At 35.9% G+C, this 20,864-nt stretch overlaps 3 protein-coding genes and 1 pseudogene across 3 annotated transcripts; all 4 read left to right on the top strand.

Moving 5' to 3' along the window:
- The first annotated feature begins 220 nt into the window (after nt 1-220).
- LOC132903556 (uncharacterized) lies at nt 221-2,396 on the top strand (annotated as a pseudogene).
- Nucleotides 2,397-5,129: 2,733 nt separating this feature from the next.
- On the top strand, nt 5,130-8,005 carry LOC132903670 (uncharacterized). Its single transcript, XM_060952458.1, has 2 exons — nt 5,130-5,410; nt 5,725-8,005. The coding sequence occupies exons 1-2, from the start codon at nt 5,392-5,394 to the stop codon at nt 7,770-7,772; spliced, it is 2,067 nt and encodes a 688-aa protein (XP_060808441.1). The 5' UTR covers nt 5,130-5,391; the 3' UTR covers nt 7,773-8,005.
- Nucleotides 8,006-8,082: 77 nt separating this feature from the next.
- On the top strand, nt 8,083-10,249 carry LOC132903671 (uncharacterized). The gene is made up of 2 exons (XM_060952459.1): nt 8,083-9,570; nt 9,923-10,249. Exons 1-2 carry the CDS (start codon nt 9,279-9,281, stop codon nt 10,114-10,116), a joined length of 486 nt encoding a protein of 161 aa, XP_060808442.1. The 5' UTR covers nt 8,083-9,278; the 3' UTR covers nt 10,117-10,249.
- Nucleotides 10,250-12,715: 2,466 nt separating this feature from the next.
- Nucleotides 12,716-14,952, top strand: LOC106141701 (KRAB-A domain-containing protein 2-like). The gene is made up of 2 exons (XM_060952345.1): nt 12,716-14,229; nt 14,556-14,952. The coding sequence occupies exon 1, from the start codon at nt 12,818-12,820 to the stop codon at nt 13,949-13,951; it is 1,134 nt and encodes a 377-aa protein (XP_060808328.1). The 5' UTR covers nt 12,716-12,817; the 3' UTR covers nt 13,952-14,229; nt 14,556-14,952.
- Nucleotides 14,953-20,864: the final 5,912 nt, after the last annotated feature.

The following is a 20,864-nucleotide window of genomic DNA, read 5'->3' as shown; positions in this document are numbered from 1 at the left end:
ATAAATTATTAAAATCATCAATTATGTAAACAAATACCTTCTATCTAACAAAAAAACTTCTAAAACAATAAAAACTAAATTAATATCTTATTACAAATGGTCTTATAATATAAGCTGTCCATATTATAAGACCATTTGTAAATAAAGATTCATTTATTTAAAGGACGTTAGAAAATTAAATGTTTTTTTGTTTATGTAAAGTTTGGTCCTTGGAATGGACATGGATAAAAGTAACAAAATAGACACTCAGATTGTGGCGTGGCTAGAGGAAATGTCTGATTTTGAAGATGCCAGTTTACAGTTAATAGAGGAAAATGTGACGGAAAGTCATCGATCGAGTAATCATAGTGAGCATAATACAGACACAGAACAATCTGCAGATGACGATTCTAACAAAAAAGAACCTTCTTCAGTTCAAAGTTCAAAGAAGAAAAGCAAATGACTAAGAAAAATAGGCGCACGAAAAAAGGTTGTTCAAGATGCCCTAAGTTACTGACACCGATGTGCGAAAAGAGCTGTCTAAAATGTACTTGTTGCCGGCCAACTGCCCTCGAACGCTCCCACCGATACTAAATCCGGAAATAAAAGCCGCCATACCAGAACCAAGTTTTAAGCGCGATAAAGGAATAGAAAATTGACAAAAGCAGCTGGCTACAGCGTTAGCTTGTTTGAGTGACATCATGACAACCAAAATCAATGAGAAGAATAGGGATTCTTCTCTTATAAAATAACTCATGGATGTGGCCAAGCTCATGTGCGACAGTCTACATACTGACTCGGTCAAGCGACGTTATTTTGCTCAGTCTACCTAAAAAAAAGATATAAATGAGCATTTAATGCAAACTAAGATAGACAAGTACCTATTTGGAGAAACCTTGGCTGAAACATTTAAGACAGCGAAAATAGTATCGATGTCAGGCGCTGACATAAAAGTTTCTTATGATAAAAATAAGAAACCAAACCAGCCACAACCATCGACTTCACGTGGTTTAAACTGGAAGGCTCCCATCCCAACTGGCAGGCAATCGGGACCACAGCGGAGCCGCCAGACCTACCCGCCTGCTGCAGCGAGATCGAACCCGACGCGCCGTTAACCGCCGCCGCCGCCGCGCAGCAACTCATCAAAGACATCGCGCTATCAGCTACGGATGACCCGCCGCCATTAGACGAGGTACGTTACGCTGGCCGCCTGGCCGGGTTTACAACACAATGGTCCCTTTTAACACGGGACAGTACTATTCTCTCGTGGATTGAGGGCTATAAAATACCATACCAACAAATGTGGAATCAAACTTTATCGACTAGTAGATGCTGCTACGTTTTACGTTTTAAATATTGCTGGCAAGTAGTCTGAAGGCCCATATCAGGTGAGTAATGCTGCGTCAGATGTCGTAGAGGCGAATTACACCAATTTCTGGCACTGGGAGAAACCTTACCATCGACAATTGGTATACCAGTGTGCCGCTGACGAATGATTTGGCCAAGGATCAAAAGATTTCTGTTGTAGGTACCATCCGGAAAAACAAGAAAGAAATACCTCCTTGCTTTATAGATAAAAATAAACCTGAATATTCAAGTCAATTTGGATTTTCAGATACAGCAACTGTCGTATCTTACGTGCCTTAAAAGAAAAGATCTGTAGTTCTTATATCATCACTTCATTGTGCTGCAGAAATTGACGAAAACACAAATGAATAGCGCAAAACCCAGCATCGTTACTTTTTACAATAAAACAAAGGGGGGTGTCGATGAAGTCGGCAAAAAAGTAAAAATGTATTCGGTTTTATGGAAGAATAATAGATGGCCATTGACCTATTCCTTCGTCTTCTGGATATTGCAGGAATAATAATATGGTGATATTGAGGGCAAATAATGTGACTCTATGGAAAAGGCGAATGTATTTACGGGCATTAGAGGCACAGAATTGACAAAAGAGTACGTTCAAAGATCAATGATAGTAGGCCTTTCAAGAAAACTAAAAAAAAAAAACATATGGGAGCATTTGAATATTGAGGTTGGTGCTGCTGATACAGAAGCAGTTAGTTCTGGCACATGCAGAGGAACCTGTAAAATATGTCCAGCCAAAAAGAGGAGACAATCAATCAAAAACGCAATGTATGAAATGTATGAAAAATATTTGCAGAAGTCATACAACATTTATTTGCTATCAATGTTATATGGACAAAGAAACTGATTCTGATGCAAACTAAACCAAAGTTAATTCATTTTTCTTCTTATTTTGTATTTTTTATTATTAGTCTAGGTATATATACTAGTCTGAGATTTTTATTCCTAATTTTTGTTTTGATCCAAAGAATATTTGAGTTATGTTAATTAGTTTAATAATTGTTTTTTTTTTTTTCATAATTTTAATTACTTTTTTCGACAAAATAGTCTTTAAGGACAATGATAATATATCTAAGTACAAATAAATAAATAATTACTGAATAATTAGTGCTTTATTTCTTTTATTTATCCCGAACGTCTTTCCGGATACTAGATTATATAGGGCAGAGCGGGGTCAGTTGAGACGTGGGGTCTACCGCGCCACCCTTAGTACCACCAACACGGTGCGTGATAAATACGAAAGAGAATTATAAGGGGAAGCGGGGAGGTGAGGGAATAGAACCACCGTTTCTTTAGTCGCCGGCCGGCGTTTGGTATGGGTGAGAGTGCGCTCTGTTGTAGATTTCGCGCCAAAAGTAAAAAAAACATCGCTCCACTGGATTTTGATTTAATGTCACAAATATTATTATCTGGCAATCAAGTAAGTGTATTTTGCAGTATTATTAATTACTGTTAACGATTATGATTCCAAAGTTTCCCTATTTGCAACGGTTTTTTAGCATTTTAGTTTATTACAAATTATTCGGGGAAAGGGTCACTTGAGTCATAACAGACGGGGTCAAATGAACCATGGTCAAGTGACCCCTAACTTTTGTTTCGATGTTTGATGGCACTGTTTTTTTTTGCTAGACGTGCATTAATGACAGTAAGTTATGCCTCGCTTAAACATCAAATATTTTATTTATTTCAGGATGCGAACTTATAAAAGAAAAACTGATCGTGCTAATAACAGTAAAGATTTGTTAAAACGAGCTGTAGATGAAGTTATCAATGGGAAGAGTATAAGAAAGTCGGCTAAAGATAACAATATCGACAGAACAACGCTTTCCAGGTATTTTAAGAAGCTAAAAGCGAATCTTAATGCTGATGTGTTTAAGGAATATGCAAACGCACGCCAGATTTTTTATGTTGACCAAGAAACAATATTAAAAGATTACCTCATAAAAGTTGCACTTATCCTTTATGGTTTAACTCCATCAGATGTACGGGGTCTTGCTTATGAATGTGCCATTAAATATAATCGAAAAATAGCTGACAGTTGGCATGTAAATAAATTAGCAGGGAAAGATTGGCTAACAACCTTTCTTAAGAGGAATAGTGAATTGTCGATTAGAAAACCCGAACCGACCGGCTTAGGAAGGTCAATAAAACTCGTTTAATAAAACAAATGTTAAACTTTTTTATGACAAGTTAGCGGTGCTTATGGATAAATATAAATTCCCACCTTCTAGGATATGGAACATCGACGAAACCGGAGTTTCGACAGTCATAAAACCGGGTAAAATAATAGCAGCCAAAGGAAAACATAACGTTGGTTCTGTAACGTCAGGAGAACGGGGCACAAACGTGACTTTGATTGGAGCCGTATTAGCAACTGGCAATACAGTTCCTGTGATGTTTATATTTCCTCGAAATAGATTTAAGAGGGCGACACTGAAAGTTTTTAGAAGAATCACACGACTTGGCTTACTAACTGGATTTGTTTGGATTACGCGACGTTTACCTTGGCATTCACATCGGACTTCAGATTGCATTGAATATGGCTGCAGAGGCGTCAGGGAGTGATCCTGTTCCTTCAACGAGTTCGGGTGCACCGACTCGAGACGATTGTGACGAACCTATCGTAAAGCGTCACCTGTATACATCGGAGGTTGTGGCGATGTGGAACCCATCCAAAATCATCAGGGAGTTATCTATACGGGAGCAGTGTGTAGCATTTGCTTGCAATGAATTGGTCGCGAAGGAGAAGATATGCCGGAGTCATCGTGTTCCGATGAAAATCATCTACGCCACTAACAGCAGGCTTACTCTCGACTTACAATAACAATATACAATGCCAATCTCAATGCAAGAAACATCATTTGGCACTCTTGAATACACACCACATTGGGGCGAAATCGGGCGGATATTGAGTTAGTTCACTTATTAACAATGATATTGTGTTTTGGAACTTGGAATCATTTTGACAGCCCCACATTGCGTTGAACTTGTGTTAATCTTGGATATTTATTGTGATAATCATAATACGAAATAGTATCTTTGTGAAAATTGTGTATACATTTTACTTGTAAAAAATTGCCTGTAGAAAGTATTTGCGAGAAACGCGTAATTTGCGTAGGATTGCTCGGTATGCCGATAATGCACTTGCTATGAGTGAAGACGAATTTATTTAAAATTATCGTGTCACCAAGGCATTTTTCCATGATTAAACGGTTTTTTTATATCAAGAGCTTAAACCCTTGATGCAAGCTCCTAAAAGAAGAAGTGATATCAGTACAAAATACAAGGTAATTTTGTTTCAAATTATGTGAGTACTTTGTGTTAGTTTGTGATACAAACAAGTTTGCAAAAGTTCCTAATTGCTTAATTAATTGGTTTTGGTTTACAGATACTAGTAGCACTTTCATTCTATGCAACTGGCAGCTACCAACGCCATGGGCCATGTCGCAGCAATCAGTATCTCGGGCATTGAGGGATGCGATAGCAGCATTGAATCACCCGACAATCCTGCATAAATACATAAAATTTCCTCAAACCGTTCTAAAACGCAATGTTATTAAAAGAAGGTATGTTAATTGTGTTTAAGACATGCCAATTTATTTTATTTGGCAAATAAATGTGTGTGTAATATCTAGCCAGTACAACGTTATGTTAGAATTGATGAAAATGGGACTCCAGCACCCAAAACGAAACAATAATAAGGCATTGTTTTACTCTGCAAGGTGTAAAAATAAGGGTATGCAAGGACTTTTATCTTAATACTCTTGCAATAAACAACCGACCCACAGTGGGGCCGCTACCCTCAAACTGTACCGATATTTCAATAAAATAAAGTGATTACAGAGTACCCTTATTATATCACTTATTAAGATAACTAACCGAGGTATCAATCGACAGTATTGAAACGTCTCATTACGAACTTAGTTTGTTATAAAAGAGAAGTAAACATCCGTATATTGTCGATAAGATATTTAGCGCTCGTAATTTACGTGCAATTAAGTGCGATTTCTCACTAAATTGAATTATTTTTGGTGTTATTTAGACATGGAACCTTCATCCTCAGGTATGTAACAGTGATTTAGTCATTCTTTTTTTTTCATTGCGTAAATACTTCCTAGTAGCCGAGATAAATAAAGTTTTATAATCGAATTACGAGAAATTTTATAAACATTCGATGTTTTGTTTGAGTTCAAAGCAATATTAAGCTATGGTTGTTATACGAAAATATTCTTTACTTTATAGGTTTTTAGAAATAAGTTTCAAATTTTGCCACTTTTTGCCACTATACGAAGTATGTCAATTTTTAGTTCATGACTCACAGAAAACATTTTTTATCATATTTGACTTTCGCATTTAGAACTATTTATTTTCTTTCAGGAACGTCTAATAAATTGTTATTTATTACAAGAAAAGAACTTATAAGCATAATGAATAGTTCTGGGGAGAATAGTTTAGAACAACGATACATGCATTTAATTAAAGAGCTTGAAAAACGAATTGGTTGTGACTTCGAGTATATGAAAAAGAAATTGAGTGCTTTCAAGTCTCAATACAAATCAAGATGGGCAAAAGCGAGTAGAACTGAAAACAAATTTAGTATTAATAACAAAGAATGGCTTGAGACATCAATTTCTTTTCCACGCACTAAGTCCACACTTAAACGCGGCCGACCCGTTACCTCTTTTGAGAATTCTTCGGATAACAGCAAACGTGCTAAAACCAAGCAGTTGCGTGAATCAATGACATCCAAAGAATTAGTTTATGCTGCTTGTATGAGTTTAAGATCTGAAGGTCAAGTGCAAGCTTCAAAAGTTATTAAAGATATTTCTAAACATCCAGAACAAGCCAAGGCTTATAAAGAAGCTTATCAGAAATCCTTGAAGCCGCAAGAGTTAGTGTCAGCTGAAGATGCTTTATCTGATATGATAGAAGCAAAGCTTTCCCGTGAGGCGTACAATGTGATTCGACGAAGAGCTCCGGAAAAATTCCCTTCATATAAATTAGTTCAGGCTGCTAAAAAGCTATGTTACCCTCATGACATTACCGTAACTGAAACTAGTGCTTCTGTCAAGCTACAATCTCTTTTAGATCACACTTCTATGCGATTATGTCAAACATTGATTCCTGTCATCAATACCCTGAATGACGACCTCGACCGGTGCAATGAAATATGTCTAGTATCTAAATGGGGATTTGACGGGTCTTCCGGTCATAGCTCTTATAAGCAAGCATTTCAAGACTCTGCAGCTACCGATTCAGCTGTATTTATTACATGTCTGGTACCGCTAAGATTGGTAGCTAATGATATCGTCATATGGCAAAACCCAAGTCCTGCGTCAACAAGATATTGTAGGCCAATAAAAATTGAATTTCAGAAGGAATCTGTTGATGTGTCTATTCAAGAAAACCGTGAAATAGAAAACCAAATATCAAATCTTCGTGAAAGTACTGTAAATATTGAGAACAAAACATTAAAAATTCGTTACGAATTAATTTTATCTATGGTGGACGGGAAGGTGTGTAATGCCCTGACAGAAACCACATCAACCATGAAATGCTTTTTATGCGGTGCAACATCAAAACTTTTCAATAACATAGATGAAATGGTTAAAAGGGATGTGAATACCGATAATTTGAGATTTGGTCTTTCTATTTTGCACGGTTGGATTCGATGCTTCGAATGTCTACTACATTTAGCATACAAGCTGCCCATAGCAAGATGGCAAGCTCGTGGGAAGGACGACAAGCAAATCGTTTCAGAAAATAAAACTCGCATACAAACAGAGTTTAGAAAAAAGTGTGGCCTTATTGTAGACAAACCCAAACCTGGTTTTGGAAATAGCAACGATGGCAATACAGCCAGGCGTTTTTTTCAAAATCCAGAGCTATCCGCAGAAATTACTCATATAGACATTGACTTAATTAAAAAGATGCACATAATTTTGATCACTATATCAAGTGGATTTGACATAGATAGTGAAAAGTACAGGTTGTTTGCGCTTAATACTGCCAGATATTTCGTATCTTTATACCCATGGTACAACATGCCACCTACCTTACATAAGTATTTAATTCATGGGCCAGAAATAATATCATTTGCGACATTGCCCATAGGACAATTGACAGAAGAGTCACAGGAGGCAAGAAATAAGGACTTTAAGCGCTATAGGGAGCACCATTCTAGGAAATGTAGTAGGCAGCAATCGAACAGGGATATTTTTAACTTTTTTTTACTAAGTTCTGATCCCGTTATCACAAGTAAACAAAAACCGGTCAAAAACAAAGTTAAAAATATCCCTCAAGAAGCACTGTTCATGTTAAAAGCTCCATCTCCAAATAAATCAGTTGATAAAGGTGCTGATTATGATTATGATGATGATGACGATGATGACGATGACGATGACGGTGCCTTAACATATCTTTAATAATAACCCAATATTGTTCATAACTACGAATTTTGGAGGATTTAAATTTATTTAGTTTATTGAAATAATAATATGATGTACCTTTTTAAATAAATAAAAAATATTATCACCAAAATTGAGTTAATTTGAGTTTATTTCTAGAAGAAGACACGTCTTTGATAACATCCGATCCATTTTAGAAGGTCTAACTGGTTTAGTTGATTTGATGGTACGAATGAGGGTCTATTGCCCCACCGTGCGACCCATAGAAACTGCATTAAAAAAGAAAAATCTAAATACAAACATCTCTTTAATTAAAGATAAACGTGGATGTTATAGTAACCATGCCCACATAGATGACAGACACACTGAAGAATTGTGCAAAAGCTTTCATAGAAGCTATACCTAAAATAGAATCTCACTACTTGAGAGCTAATTCAAAAAGAAAATACATTGATGGAAGCAAAACTATTTCCGACATTCACAGAGACTATGTAGATCAATGCAAGGCTAATAATGTGGTTTCGTTAATTATATAATGTTTTATCGAATATTTACAAAAGAATTCAATATTTCTTTCTTTGTCCCTAAAAAAGACACTTGTGAATTTTGTGAGGCTTATAAAAATTGTACGGATGAAGAAAAGGAATTGAAAAAAAGAAAGTTACTTAAATCACCATCAAGAAAAACTTTTATCTCGAAATGAGAAAGAAAAAGACAAGAATAATGATGACATAGTGGTTGCCGTGTATGACTTACGGGCAGTATTTCAATGTCCGAAAGGAGAAATTTCTGTATTTTATTATAACTCGAAACTGAATGTACTGAATCTGACAATTTACGATGTAAAAACCCACTGTGTTGAAAGTTATGTCTAGGACGAGTCACAGGCTCATAGAGGTTCTAACGAGTTTGCCACATGCGTTTTTAAATATATAAAATTATATTTCAGACGGTGGCAAACCAGTTGACGTTGTTTTTTACTCTGAAAATCATGCTGGACAGCAGAAGAATAAGTTCATGTTGGCTATGTATCTTTATTCTGTGCAGAACTATCCAAATATAAAGTCCATCATTCATAAATTTCTCATCAAGGGGCATACCCAAAACGAAGGGGACTCTGTTCACTCTCAGACTGAACGGCAAGTGAAAAGACAGTTGAGATCTGGACCTATATATATCCCTGAATGTTTGCCGGTTCACGTCAACGAAATCTGTTATACCGAAATTGGTGATTGGAAAGCTGTAACGAGTAAATTAAATTTAGTGCTTCAAAAGGATGAAGATAAAAATGCCATTAACCCGCCATTGGTGACGTATATGTCGCCCGCCGTCTATTCGGGTTGCGATTTCGAGTAGCTGCCTCATTTTAAGTCCTAAACATTCAGTGCCGCTCGTGGCTTCGCGGCGAACGCACGTTCCGGAGTTTTATTGCCAACCCGGTCCGTGAGACCGTCGTCACCAAACAAGTAAAGCCCTTCTCTCATTACGATACCCCCGCGCGACTCTAGTCTCGGAGACTAAGCCATGACTAGTCGCCGCAAAGTATCTCACATACATTCATATGGAGATTCGCACACTACGATACTGGTATTCTACGCGTTCGCTACTAGTCTCGCGATACCCGCCGTGTTGGTCGGTTGTGCGTCGCGTCGCGCGCGGTTTGACAAGATGGCGGCGGAGCAAGAAACAAATATTAATTTTGTACAAGAAATTGAAAAACATGCCTGTTTATATAACTACAATTTACCTGACTACATGCGGAAAAATACAATAGACAAGACTTGGGCAGAAATTGGGAACAAATTTCAAATAACAGGTACATTTTTTTGTTTGTATACAAACATAGTTTATTATTAAATGATACATTGTATTTTGCAAACAGGATTGGTATTGCCAAGGCAATGAACCTTGCTCAGATATAAAGTAGTTTGCTAAATAATTTCGTGGATTATGTGGTGACATAGTTGCCGTTATTTCTATATTATGAGGTTGTACGAGTATAACGGGAATAATGAGCAATCTGTTCTGTATAAACTCCCTCGGACTATATAGAATACCCTCACGTTTTCGAACATAGTTGTGTAAAATACACACTGCTTTTATTATATTTGTTACTTTCTCTATTGTATGACATCTTATAGCAGTACTTTATATTTGAAATTTTTCAGCCATCATCCCAAAAGCAACACTCAACCAATCTCGCAACAGCAATCATCTCTTCCGTCTACTAGTACAAGCACTCAACCAATCTCGCAACAGCAACCATCTCTTCCGTCTACTAGTACAAGCACTCAACCAATCTCGCAACAGCAATTACCACCACCACGGACCACAAAAAACGGAAGAAGCTGGAAGAAACTGAAGCCGAGAAAAACATTTCAGCTTATTTTAAATTGAAACGATCTAAAATTCAAGATAACTGTGACAGTGCTGAAAATTCAAACAAAATGTTTTTACTGAGTTTACTATCGGACGTGAACAAAATGACTGATAGTCAAAGAAAACTGTTTAGGAGAAGAGTGCTTGCATTGATAAACGATATAATGGACCAAAATAGTGAAAATATTAATAGTCCCATCACACTTTATTCGACTCCTTCACCGATGAGTGCTGCCGAGGTAATAAGTACGCCAATTACGATAAACGAAAGTCTGAATGTAGCACAATCAAATACCACACTTTATTATGAATCCATACCTATGTTAATCACAGGAAGAATTGTAATAATTATAAAGTACTTGCATATTAAAATTTAATAAACATTTAATTACGTACATATCGAAGTATTATTTACCTTAGGGCTATCAGAATCCTTTCTTCCGCACTGACACATTCTCTAAATTTAGTATTTCGTTGATGTATAGCAGGTTTTAATAACAAGATGCAAGTAGGTCTCTACTACATTCGGTAAAAAGATAAAAACTTTTTATCATCATATTGTAGCTCTTGTGCGGCTACAAAAACTCTACAATTTATGTTTCTTTCAATATATGGATGAATCCAGTATTTTCTCTTGCGTTGACGTCTTCTATTTCTAAAAAACAGAAAAACTGCGAGACCTTCTCGTCACTGGAGCTGCTGGACATAACGTCCGTCCACAATAAACGAGTTTGCACAAATGATGTTTTTAGTAGCATAATATGCGAGCGTCGGGTAGCGAGCAAGTATCCAACTAGTATTCTACTCGAGTATTCAAGACTAGAGTCGCGCGCGCGTATAGTAATGGGAGAAGGGCTCAAGTAAAATATTTACATGGAATTTAGCACAGAATTTAAAAAATCTTAGAATAACATCAAAACTTATTACTATTGTTACTGTTATCTTATTTATTATATTGAATGGTATTTGATTAATGTGTTTTTTGTATAATTTTATGGATATATTTTTTTAAAAACATAATAAATATAGGTATTCCTTTATATAGTATGAAAAAATCGTTTCAGAATGTCGCACGAAAGAGAACAGCGTCGTCTTGAGGCTCTTTTACATCAAGTTTTATCTGTCGAGGAAAGCTCACAGCAATCATCGGATAGCGAAACGGAGAACGATGTAGAAGCAGATAATCTTGCATCAGATCGAAATACGGACAGCGAAGAGGATTTGAGTGATCGAGAATCATCAGGTAACACGTCTTCATTTTACCTAGGAAAGGATAAACATACAAAATGGAGCAAGGAATCGTCAATCAGTCCGTACCCAAAGGCACAATATTTTAACTCAGTTACCAGGACCAAAACGGGCTGTGGCAAATATAAAGGATCCTATTATTATTTGGCAACACTTTGACGATGGTATAATTGACATAATTATCAAGTACACCAATCAGTATATAGATACCGTAAAACATAAATATAATAGGGAATCATATGCCAGACCGACTAATCTAAACGAAATAAAATGTTTTATAGGATTGCTATTGTTATCCGGAGTGAAGAAATCCAATCATATAAATGTTGATGAGTTATTTAGAACAGATGGTGGTTCAGTAGAGATATTTCGATTATCTATGTCTGCTCAAAGGTTTAGGTTTCTGCTTCGAGTTTTGAGATTTGACGACTGTACTACAAGGCATCAGAGAAAAGCACTAGACAAGCTTTGTCATATCAGAGAAATCTTGCTTAGCTTGCTTGCTCTTGCTAACCTTGATTTATCCCTATCACAAGAGAAGTGGGCGATTGTAGAAAGAGCGATCCCTATTTTAAAGGTGTTCTACGAGGTCACCAATGAAGTGAGTGGAGAAGAATATGTCTCCGCTTCAAAATATATTGTTTTTTGCAAGCTGTTGTTTATGCAAATAGAAAAAACTTCTGCCGAGACCTATGCACCGATTGAGGAACTAGTGGCGTCATTAAAATTCGAGATGAGACGTACATAGATTCGGCGATATCGAAAAACATGTCCTGCTTAGTAAAGCTACTATCTTAGACCCACGCTTTAAAAAAACTGGATTTCGAGATTGGAGGGTGAGGGAACGTAAAGGAGTTTATCCGCGACTCCACAGATATATGCTAAAACGCCTAAATATCACGGCAACATCTGTTCCTTGCGAGCGAGTCTTTTCTAAAGCAGGGTTAACGCTGAACGAAAGAAGAACTCGGCTTACAACAAAAAAAAATATCGGAACTTATGTTCATTAGTTGCAATAAGATGTGAAATAGTTACCTAGGTTACAAAAAAAATCCAAAAACGTACATAAAAAAAAGATAAAAATGTAAATATTGTACAAATGTGTATATATGCGTATGTATATGTATATGTTGCAGTCAAAACTCTTAACCAGTCAAAAGTACTATTGACTAGCAAAATCAGTCAAAAGTACTTTTGACCGTATGCTTTAGTCAACAATACTTTTAACTAAAATAACAGTTAAAACTACTTTTGCCCAATAGAGCTGGTTGAAAGTACTTTTGACTAAGTGATTCCGTCAAAAGTAGTTTTGACTGGTTGTATCAGTCAAAACTCTTAAAAAGTTAAGGTGGTCGATAAAAATAACGACAAACGCTCGTAAATAAACTTTTATATTACTCATCATTTGTGGATAACGTGCTGATATTAGAATCAAAATGAGTGAGTATGAAAAGAAAGAACGCTTTTTGCAAAGACTTTTAGCGTTAGAAGATATGAAAGATAGTCATTTTAATGTTATGACAAAAGAAAAATTTGAAAAGTTTGCAATGGATGTGGAAGACGCGAAATTTGATGAAAAGAAAACACCATTACAGTACAGTAGACTAAAACGCTTCAACATCATTGAAGTTTGTGGTATAAAAAAATTAGTTACGAACACAGAACCTGTCAAATATTTTTTGCCGGCTGAGGAAATCTACGACATTATTGATGCTACTCATATTTCTATAGGGCATGGTGGTCGCGATAGACTTAAGAACGAAACGGCAAAAAAGTACGCTAATGTAACAAAAGAAATGATTAATATATATTTGTCAATGTGCGAAGTATGCCAAAGGAAGAAAAGCAAGAAAAGGAGGGGTTTGGTTTCGAAACCGATCCTGCACTCTGAAATGAACAGCCGCTGCCAAGTCGACCTTATTGACATGCAGTCGCAAGAAGATCGCGGGCATAAATTTATTATGGTTTATCAGGATCATTTAACTAAATTTGTAATTTTGCGACCACTGACATCAAAAAGGGCTACTGAAGTTGCATATCAATTAATGGATATTTTTTTGACCTTTGGAGCACCATGTATTTTGCACTCAGATAATGGCAGAGAGTTTGTTAACTCAGTTATAAAAGAATTAACATCATATTGGCCGGAGCTAAAACTAGTAACTGGGAAACCACGTCATAGCCAAAGTCAAGGTTCCGTGGAAAGGGCTAATCAAGATGTCGAAAAAATGCTCGCATCTTGGATGGAAGACAATAAAACCACTAACTGGTCGAATGGACTAAAATTTGTTCAATTTATGAAGAACAGAGCATTTCACTCAGGGATAAAGCAGTCTCCGTATAAAGCAATGTTTGGAATGGAACCTAAAGTGGGGCTTACAACATCTAATCTACCTATGGAAATTATAAGTGGATTGCACAATGAAGAAGACTTACAAGTTGCAATCACAGAAATGGATCAAAACTTCGATGATAATGAAGAGAACCTAGATAAACAAGAAAAAATTGAAACAAAAAAGACAGGTAAAGAACAAGAAGAAAATAAGGAACAAGAAGAAAACAAAGAATAAGAAGAAATATTTGAACACAACAGTAACGAATCAATGATATTGGAAGCAAGAGAAAAAGCGCATTTGAATTTAGTAAAACAAGCAAAGAGAATGAAAACAGCAAGCGATCAATCTCATCCACCACTCAACGTCGGAGACAATGTGACCATACCAATCCCAGACGTAGACAAAGGAAAGGCAGACCTTCGTAATTTAATTGGAGTTGTATTAGAAGTTACTTGTGAGCAGTTATACAGAATTGGGACAAAGAGTGGGATTTTAGAGAAATTGTACTGCAGGTACGTACCTACTTATTAAAATTTAATGTGAGTCTACTAAGTGAATTTGTTAATATAAATGAATTTGTTTGTGTGTGTGCGTATGTGAGCGTGTGTGTATTTGTTAGTTAAAATTTGTGTGTGTGCGTGTGTGTGTGCGCATGTGTGTGCGTGTGTGTGTGCATGTGGGTGCGTGTGTATGCATGTGAGCATGTGTGTGCGTGTGAGCGTGTGTGTATTTGTTAGTAAAAAATTGTGTGTGTGTGCGTGTATGCGTGTGAGCGTGTGTGTATTTGTTAGTTAAATTAAAACCTACAGTAACCTGTTTTTATCATTTTATTTTCCAGATCCGAATTTGATGGCTGCAAAGAAAAATTTATCCGCCCGGATGAGGTGCCCAACAAAACAGTTACATTACGAACAGCTGCAAAGAACGCTGCTATCGGAACAGGACAAGGTTATGCTCGATGTGTATGTTCTACGGGCTGTAAAAACAACAAATGTTTATGCAAGAAGAAAGGATTGCTGTGTAATTCAAAGTGCCATAATAGTCTGAGTTGCATGAATAAATAATTCGTCGCTGTAGACTGATAGCCTAGTAAAGTTTAAAAAAAACACGTATGTTGCTTACGATGCACAAATAATTTGCAATAAGTAAAACATATATAATTTACAAGGTTTCATTATACAATCACGAATTATGTTTTGATTTTTAAATTTCAATTATAGTTAAAAATTATTTAAGAAAAGCGATAAACTGTAAATTAATGTGTTTTTTAACTTGTATAATTTTTGATTACCTACTTTAGTTTGAATTTTTAAGTGTATCTTTTCTTTGTATTGTTTGCAATGTCAATTTTTTCGTAATAAACGATTTTACATTTAATAAATATCTTTTTCATTCACATCTAACGAATTAATGCTTTTGACTGATGCTTTATTCCAGTTAAAACTACTTTTGACGAAGAGCGTCAGTCAAAAGTACTTTTACCCGTAAATTTGCAGTCAAAAGTACTAATAACCAATAATTTTCAGTCAAAAGTACTATTGACCAACCTGTTCAGTCAAAAGTACTTTTGACTGAATTTGTTAGTCAATAGTACTTTTGACTGGTTAAGAGTTTTGACTGCAACATATATATATGTGTAAACCAATCAATGTTATAAATAGTTGATTTTTAAATAGGTACGCCTGTCTTCCTTAAACTAAGATTGCCAGTCCTAAGACTGATCCTGGTAATTGGACTATTAATGACCTGGAATCTACATATTTTACCTGAATTGATACAACTAGCATATTTAGAGATCGACAGGGGGGGTTATCAAAACCCGATTACTTGATGCAACACCTAAACAAGGAATTAATTGATCTCATTGTGACAAAATCAAACCAAACTGCTATTGAAAAGACGGGACGTAGTTTGTATTTATCTTCTGAAGAACTATATGTTTACTTGGGTATTACATTTTTGATGGCAGCCATCAACTACCCACAGATAAGGATGTATTGAGAAAAAAAATGGAGGGTAGCAATCATTGCAGACAATATGTCCAGAAACCGATTTTTAATGCTGAGAAACTCTTTTAAAAGTTGTTTTTGATCCTGAAGTTGTACCGGAAATCAGAGCTACAGACAAACTATGGAAGATGCGCCCCTTAATTGATCAGATACAAACTACTTGCCTAAAGCAGGAGAAAGAACAGTATATTTCCTTAGATGAAATGATTATACCCTTTACTGGGTCATGTGCTATCAAGCAGTATTGTCCGGCTAAGCCAAATCCAGTTGGCCTAAAGGCTTTTGTTTTGGCAAACCCTGATGTTACTGTTTGTGATTTTCACATATACCAAGGACAAACTACATATCCCGAATATGAAAATACCAATTTTGGATTAGGAGAGAAGGCTGTCCTTACGCTGTCGAAGAATCTGGTTCAGGGCCATGTGATATATTTTGACAGGTACAATGCTAGTTAAACTTGATTTATTTTACACATAAGTTTGTTATTTAAGTTACTTTTGTTTTCTAATTAAAAATAAGGCTGGTTTGTAACAGTGAGGCTGATTAAAACAATAAAACATAAGTTTGAATTAAAAAATATTTTTATTGAAGTCAGATCAGATAAACGCCCAATGTACATTAAAATAAACATGATATAAACACTTAAAATTAGGAGCACTATATTCCATTTTACCCAGTACCCAGAAAAATAATAAAAAAAATCCTGGTTGAGTTTTACACAAAAAAAATAGACAAGTGTGCGTGGGCGGTAACCGTGTTAGAATGTATTGTACATTGTATTGAACATTGGGCGTTAGCACGTCTTACCAGAAAATAGCTTGGGCGTTACGAAGTTAATAGTGGAAGACGAGAACCCTGACAACATCAGCATACCGAGATTTGTTTAAGAACTTGCACAGTAAGAGAGAGATGGAGCTTCTATAAAGCTGCAAAGGTGTATAGAAGCTAGAGCAAATGTGCTTTGCCTGAGATGATATTGCAAAATGTGTTGCAATATCATCTCAGGAGTAAAGGCTTCACACACCGGCTGCGTTTGCAGCATGACAAGACGCATTTCATTTGCGACCTTCCACAAACTTGTGACATTTGTATGGTATATGCATAGGTTCACATCGACAAAGCCAATGTGTGCGTCTTATGTACAATCATGGCGGCAATTGATACTGAGCAACTCATACGAGAAGTTAAAAAAAGACCTGCCATTTGGGACTTACGAAACCCGTTGTATAAAGACAGGGATGTAAGATAGAGTTGTTGGGTGGAAATAATGAATACATAATTTGTAGGCGTGGATGACAAACGAACAAAAAGAAAAAACATGTAAGGTAAGTATCAATCATAGTTATATTTATTTATGCAATACGATAGTCTTGCCATTCAAGTTGTCCTGCTTCTGAAATAAAATAATTTGCGTAGTGATCACGAATATCATTTCCAATATGGTTGCTCATTATTGAATTATTTGAGTCGGCAAACCCATGGATTTACCAAAGCATCTTTATGTTGGTAGCCATCTCGTACTCGAATGAAATTGTGTAATGCATAGCAACATTTTACGATATCGATTGCGAGATCCGTATTAACATTTAGTGGTCTATGGAAATTTCGAAATTTATTACTCAATATCCCAAAAGTGAATTCAATCATCCGTCTAGCACGACAATGACGATAGTTGAAGATTTTCTTCTTATAATTAAGATTTTTTCTTGCATATGCAATAAATGCATATTCCTAATGCTTCATCACCGAGTATCACATATGTTACCGGAGTACTCATACCAGGGAGCGCTTTAGGTGAAGGTAAATTAATAGTGCCTTTTTCAAGTTTTTTCATTAGTGACGATTCTCTAAATATACCTCAGTACGTCAGAATTTTTACCAGGTGCTCCCACATTGATATATTTAAAGTTATAGTTTGCATCACACATTGCCAGTAAAACAATTGAAAAATAATCCTTGTAATTAAAATTTAATGATGCCGTGTGTTGTGGCATTATCATGCGTATGTGTTTGCCATCCAGGGCTCCAACGGATTGTGGGAAATTGTATTCTTCTCAAATCCTGTAGCGATTTCTATCCATTAACTTTGTTCATTCGGGAACTTTAAAACTTCGTCTTTTAAAGTAACCCAAATAGCTTGGCAATTTTTTTTCACTATTCCACTGATTGTTGAAATCCCAATACGATAAGAGTAATGTAGATCAGTGAATGAGTTTCCGGATGCAAGGTACCTGTAATATAATAAATTTTATTGTTTCAGTGAAAAGTTTACTTCAGAGGTGGAAAAGCGCAAGAGATCAACATGTGCGTTAACAAACGGCGATAAAATTTAAAAAATCGGGTTCTGGAGCTAGTAATAAAAAAAATATGTTTTTGCTGACTGTATGTCATTTTTAAACCCTGTGACCGATTTAAGCGATGTTCACGAATCCATACCCGCTGATAATGCATGAACTTCACAGTAAAATGACGACCCATTGACACCCAAGGATCAGAAAACGACTTGCCGAGCCCACAAAAAAAAGAGAAAAAGAGACACACACAAGAATTGTGGAATTCTACAAATAATCTTTGTTTTAATAAGGACGTAGCATTCTTCAATTCGATTCTACCTGCAGTGAGAAAATTGGACTTAGTTAAAGTTTTGGAATGTCCCGACCCATAGTGCGTTATTGATTTCGGCGGAGTTCATTACAACTGTTTATTTAAAACCGGCCTCAATGACCAAGCGACTATTTCACGGGGGTGACTATAGCACCATCAACACTGATATCTCAAAAATTTACTGGAGCTTGGAATTTTCTAAAAGAAATGTAGAAGATTCTGTAAATTATTTTTATGATTGTATAAACTCCCTCGTAGACAATTATATTCCTACAGCTCAATCAACTAATAAGTCCTATCCTATATGGTACTCTAGGTCACTTATCAAAGTAATCAAGGAAAAGAATAAGTACTTCATAAAGTTTGACATCTATGGTAATCGTTCTGACTTAGAGACTTTTAGATTATTGCGTGACAGAGTGAGACACTTAGAGAGGGAATGCCACCAGGCCTACCTGACTAAAGTTGAGCAATCGATTAGCACGAACCCTAAGTACTTTTGGACCTACTTAAGAACTAAAAATAAGTCTAATTCTATTCCTAATAACATGACATATAGCAATACCAAAGTTAGCTCAGGAATCGAAATCTGTGATGCATTTTCTTCTTACTTTCTCTCTAACTTCACTCATTCCACTGTGCAACCCCAATCCAATAATATTAATTTAGCGCAACTTAACCTATCTCCTTGTACACAAATTTCAAACATAGAAATTAATGTAGATGACGTTAAGAAGCATTTACAATGTCTGAATACACCTAAATCGGCCGGACCGGATAAAATTCCAGCATCATTTCTTATAGCCACAGCGGAGACGATTGCCATGCCCATCATTTCAAAAGTCACTGAGAGAGGGTGTTGTTCCTGATGCGTGGAAGTCTGCCTTTATAATACCTATACATAAAAAGGGGGCTAAAACTGACGTCACTAATTACAGGCCTATTTCGAAGTTGTGTATAATTGCCAAAGTGTTCGAACGTATTGTACATAATCAATTGTATTCGGCTCTAAAAAATTCTTTTGGTGATTTTCAACATGGGTTTGTCAGTGGTCGGTCACAGTTTCTAACCTGGTACCTCACTGTACAAAAATCAACTTGAAGAAGAAAAACAGACAGCAGAAAGAAATAAAAACAAAAAAGCAATGGATAAGAGAAACAAAACAAATAAAGCTTCTAAAAATACTCCGCAATTGTTGAATCAAGAAGTAATTAGATGCCTTCTTTGTCTTGAAACTTACGTTGAACCGCCACAAGAGGATTGGATCCAATGTAATAATTGTGATTCTGCGTTCATGCGTACTTTTAGCTTCTTCGAAAGGTACTCAGCGCGTACTCTTTGCGAAGCACTACCCTAAGAGTACGGAAGGAGTTCTAAGTTTAAGCGTTTTTAAGTATTTATTAATGTTATTACTTAAGAATAAGATTTCAAGGAATGTTCCTAATTAACCAACGTTTAAAATAAATAATAAGTAAGTACAAAGTCTATGATCAAAGTTGATTTTTCTAGAAATAAAAGTTTAAAAAGTGCATACTCTTTGGTGGCTCAACCCTACTAGGAACTTTTGCAGCATCTGGTACCGTAATACCATGAATATCTGAAATTGTTAGACAAATTAATAAAGAATAAAAAAATGGAGCGTTGGTAAGTCAGAAAAGGGATGGATGTTTTTGATTGATTGGATGTACAGTTATATTGCAAATACTCTGGTCCCAAAATTAAAACAACACAAAATTTCTGGTTTTATTGCTGGTAGACGGCCATAAGTCTCATATAAATAAAGAAGTGTCTCAATTGTGTGTAGATAATGGCATTTTATATAATATCGACGACGAATTGGCAATAACTCCTAACTCATTTTTTCGATTTTTATTTTATTGCGTATTTGTACGTAAATTTATGTTCCGCAGCTCCCTGTGAAGACACCAGGTCTTAAAGTTCAAAATTGAGCAAATTATGGAACTGTGGCAATATCTTCTATGTCATTCTGAAAAAAATATGCTGGCAATATATCCTATCTAAGTTGCGACACGCCCGGTTCATGCGGGATCTAGTAGCAGACTGACTCGTCGAGCTGTCGAGCAGATTGAAGTTAGCTGTGCATTGAATGAGTGCGACGCATGATAATGTGTGTAAGAGAGCAACAACATAGTCGCTCGCTGATGGTTATTCCGTTATTATTCTTTGCAGCGGGTCCGGACAAGTAGGACTCCGTATTCAGTAAGTTTTACGAAAAATTAATACATTTTCAGTTTGAATTGTTTATTTAAATAGGATTGTTGTGACAGTGTGGTAGTTTTACGGTATAAACATTTCTTTCACGGTAAGTACAAGACCATTTTTCATTAAAAGATTTCATTTATTATTTCGTTTTCGTCACAAAAACATTTCGTTTTCGTTTTATAGTTACACTATATCAATTAAAGTTGTAGGTAGGTACACTTTTATAAATAAAATTTTAATTCATATTCCGTCTAACCTAATGTGGCTCTTAATTATTATTAAGTAAATCTAAAATTAAATAGTCACTA

Source organism: Amyelois transitella, chromosome 28 (assembly GCF_032362555.1).
Source record: "Amyelois transitella isolate CPQ chromosome 28, ilAmyTran1.1, whole genome shotgun sequence".
NCBI lineage: Eukaryota > Metazoa > Arthropoda > Insecta > Lepidoptera > Pyralidae > Amyelois > Amyelois transitella.
Note: the sequence above shows the minus strand (reverse complement) of the source record. Positions and strands in the feature narration are given on the sequence as shown.

What these genes read in the sequence shown, in the direction of transcription:
- LOC106141701 (XM_060952345.1), top strand. Translation starts at nt 12,818, where the DNA reads ATGAGTGAGTATGAAAAGAAAGAACGCTTTTTGCAAAGACTTTTAGCG.
- LOC132903671 (XM_060952459.1), top strand. Translation starts at nt 9,279, where the DNA reads ATGACTAGTCGCCGCAAAGTATCTCACATACATTCATATGGAGATTCG. An exon ending in GAACAAATTTCAAATAACAG is followed by an intron (nt 9,571 to 9,922) that starts GTACATTTTTTT and finishes GAAATTTTTCAG; the next exon opens with CCATCATCCCAAAAGCAACA.